This window comes from Arachis ipaensis, chromosome B5 (assembly GCF_059453495.1).
Source record: "Arachis ipaensis isolate K30076 ecotype BB chromosome B5, ASM5945349v1, whole genome shotgun sequence".
NCBI classification, from domain to species: Eukaryota; Viridiplantae; Streptophyta; class Magnoliopsida; order Fabales; family Fabaceae; genus Arachis; species Arachis ipaensis.
This window is the reverse complement of record NC_142440.1, coordinates 35,718,342-35,721,792: the sequence shown is the minus strand read 5'-3', so window position 1 is coordinate 35,721,792 and position 3,451 is coordinate 35,718,342. Positions and strand designations below refer to the sequence as shown.

Here is a 3,451-nt window from a genome sequence, read left to right as displayed (position 1 = left end):
AAGTTATGGTGGATTGAGTTGTGATAAGGGTTTGGGATTTTCTCTTCTTTCCCCCTTGTATGCTTCAGTGTTCTTTGCTGAATGGGGAAGAAGAGGACTCTTTTCATTAATTTATTGGGCCAAGGGGTTGGGTCTTGGGCCCATTTTGGGCCTGGTTCGGCCCGTTTGACTCAATTTTGGGGTAAATTCTTTGAAATTAGTGTCAAAATTATTGTTTTAATGAGCTCTATCCTATTTTAACATAAAATTCACATTTTTAATTTATTTTATTAGAATTTAATTTATTAGTTAAGTATTCGCTAATTTAACGGGGTTTACAAGTCACATCCTACAAGATGATCGTTATTTGCCTACAACGCAAATGAAAAGTATGTGACTCCGGACGTGACCTCTCGATCAAAGCAGATTCCAGTGCCCAATTATGGTCTCACTCATGCATGTAGGCTACATGACCAAAACCTACTTGTGTGAAGAATAATAGCATGGCTAGCTCATTGGGACGTGCCAGTCTATTTCTTCTAGTGTGTAAGATCCTACCACTATAAAAAGATAAATAAAATTATGTTAAATTCCGACTAAAAAAATTTATAAATTTCATTCACATTAAATATAATTTAAATTTTATACCATGCACTACAAAACAGGCGGAGGATTGCTTCGGCCATTTAGCGTCGGTTTACGTAACCACCGCCAAATTGAAAGATTGCAGCGGTTCAGTTGGCGGGTTTGTTCAGCGCATCAAATTTTGTTTTGGTCCCTTCCCCCACTAAAAAGGAGAAATCACTTCATTTCATTTCAGTAGTGAGCCAAGCCCCTTCTCCCCCTTTCTCCGAACATAGAATTAAGGTCTGCAAACCCTAGCCTCTCTTCGTCGATCCGTCCATCTATCAAGCTACTGCCGCCATCCGTCGCACGCAGGGGGTTCTCTTTGTCCGTCGAGCTAATGCCCCTCCATCCCCTTCTCCAATCTTCTTCCTTTAGCAAAATTGCGTGTAGCCCTTGCCCCTGACTCCACCTCGCAGCTTCTTTGTGGAGCTTGGCAGCCGTCGTCTTTGTCCTAATTTTTCTCAAGTTCTCCTACCTCTGCTCTGCTTCATGCCTCCGCCTCAACCATCCAGTTGGTCTTTGTTGCTGCTTCCCCCGGGTCATCAGTGGTGCCTCTTTGTTTTCCCTATTGGTTGTCGTTGCTAGGTATGTGGTTGTCGATGTCGTTGCATCTGCTTCTGCTTTAGACACTCATTAATTGGGGCTTGTGATTGGAGCTCCTAAGTTCTGAGTTATGCAGGTCAAGGGCCCCCCGAGTTGAGTTTCTAGCTACTGATTTTCTCCTAATTTAACTCTATTTCATAGATTTTTTCTTAAATTTTGTATCTTTTAGGTTTAACCTATTGATTTTGGTTGTTTATATTGTTGAATTAAACTTGAATGCTTAACTGTTTAGTGCCCCTGATTTGATTATTTTATATTGTTATGGGATAGAAATAAAAATTTTAAAATAGAACAGCCAAAAGAGTGATTGATATAAACCAGAATTTTGATATAGCAGCACAATGCTATTAATGATGTGCAGTTGAATTAGTATTGCAAGTTGAACTTGAATGTTCAAGGGTTGATTTGATGTATTTTTTATACTATTTGCTATATGATGCTTAGAAAAAACCTCGATTGCCATTTGTTCTGTCTTTCGTTCTGATTTTAATATTGCTGCTCTACTGGTCTTATTTTCTTGTTGCAAAAATACTTCGCCGGTTCGCACTTGTATGCAGAGGTTCAGGCCTAAGAACCAAGAAGCTTGGAACTTGAGAGATGGGTTGATGGGTGTGTGAGGAACACGGGTTTGAATTGTTCGACTGACAAGTTCCTACATCTTGAGAACATGAAGCTGCCAGAGATAAGCAGCGTGTTTATGAATAAGAGTATGACACTTGATGAATGTGACAGTCTGTGTAAGAGGAATTGTTCATGCACTGCATATGCAAACATTGATATCAGAAACGGAGGAAGTGGCTGTGTTATGTGAATTGGTCAACTCTTTGACATGAGTGTCTACTGTACGGATGGCCAAGATGTCTATGTCAGATTGGCTGCAGCTAATATAGGTATCTCTCTATCTATCTATTATCTATCTCCCCATGAGGTGTTATAGTTGTAGCAAAAATAATCAAAAGAAAGTGAAACATGATACATTAACTTATGAATGTGTGAGGTCAAGTTTGTAATGTGTTTCATCTTTAATGTGTTATATTTAATTATAATATGTTAGTAAAAAATTATTAAAAAGAATAATTTGAATCACATGAGTAATTTTTTGGAGATTAACTTGAAGTATTAAATCTTACAAAAGGTCAATTTGAACACTAATTTAATATTGAATTTTAATAGGTTTTAATTGACTTTTCAGTGAAGGGAGTTTTAAGTTTTTATCCAATAGCTATATTGAAATTATTACTAAGTGCCTAATTAAATCCTTTGGTTTTAAAATAATACAATCGCCTAAATAATCACATATAATTGTTATAACATGAATATTAAATAGTAATGGTTATGCACATTTTTGCTAAGATGATGATATTGCAAGTTCCTTCCTCATTGATTAAGTATTTAAGGTGGAGTTCTTTCTGATCAGTTTGGTGACACACAGGATCTACTAGCTCCAACAAGACTCATAGAGTAGTACAGGTTATTGGAATCATATTTAGTGCACTTGTTTTAGTTTTTGGATTGGTTGCTATTTGTTACTTATGGAAGAAGGGAAAACAAAGATCTAGAGGTAATGTACAATAATCTCTCTCATATGAATGCTTATGTATAGTATGGTACTGAATTGTATATCAATAGCCACTATTCCAGGTTTTGTCCATAGAAATCATGATTGGTTAATGAATGAGGTGGTGCCTTCTAGAAGATACTTGGGTGATGAAAGGAACATGGATGATCTAGAGTTGCCAATGTTTGATTTTGATACCTTAATGATGGCTACAAACAATTTCTCTCAAGATAATAAACTTGGAGAAGGAGGCTTCGGTAGTGTTTATAGGGTAAGCTGTTTTAATACTTTATGTATAACAGCTATCATTCCTAAAGTAAAGTCTCAGATTGTAACGTAAACACATTTTTATGTGTATACACTAACAAATAATGTCTATGATAATATCAGTGGAGATTGATTGAAGGCCAAGAAAATGCTATAAAAAGATTGTCAGAAGACTCTGGATAAGGAATTGAAGAATTTAAAAATGAAGTCAAATCAATTGTCAAACTACAACACCGAAATCTTGTTCGGTTGCTTGGTTGCTGCATTAAGAAAAATGAGATGTTGGTATATGAATATATGAAAAATAGAGGCCTTGATTCCATTTTATTTGGTAACTTGCATTATTTACTTAGATTTTTCTATTTTGGTAGTAATTATAAAATTGGCCTCAGTTCCTAACTTCCTATGCTTCAGATA

At 36.0% G+C, this 3,451-nt stretch overlaps 1 protein-coding gene across 1 annotated transcript; it reads left to right on the top strand.

Moving 5' to 3' along the window:
- The first annotated feature begins 800 nt into the window (after window positions 1-800).
- Window positions 801-3,217, top strand: LOC107643410 (receptor-like serine/threonine-protein kinase SD1-8). The gene is made up of 5 exons (XM_021123547.2): window positions 801-1,285; window positions 1,767-2,099; window positions 2,642-2,770; window positions 2,839-3,038; window positions 3,158-3,217. The coding sequence occupies exons 2-5, from the start codon at window positions 2,039-2,041 to the stop codon at window positions 3,215-3,217; spliced, it is 450 nt and encodes a 149-aa protein (XP_020979206.1). The 5' UTR covers window positions 801-1,285; window positions 1,767-2,038.
- The last annotated feature ends 234 nt before the right edge of the window (window positions 3,218-3,451 follow it).

Bases quoted from the DNA above. Each gene is read 5' to 3' on its own strand.
- LOC107643410 (XM_021123547.2), top strand. From the start codon at position 2,039: ATGAGTGTCTACTGTACGGATGGCCAAGATGTCTATGTCAGATTGGCT. The intron at 2,100-2,641 runs GTATCTCTCTAT...GGTGACACACAG, and splicing joins ATTGGCTGCAGCTAATATAG to GATCTACTAGCTCCAACAAG. The intron at 2,771-2,838 runs GTAATGTACAAT...GTATATCAATAG, and splicing joins GGGAAAACAAAGATCTAGAG to CCACTATTCCAGGTTTTGTC.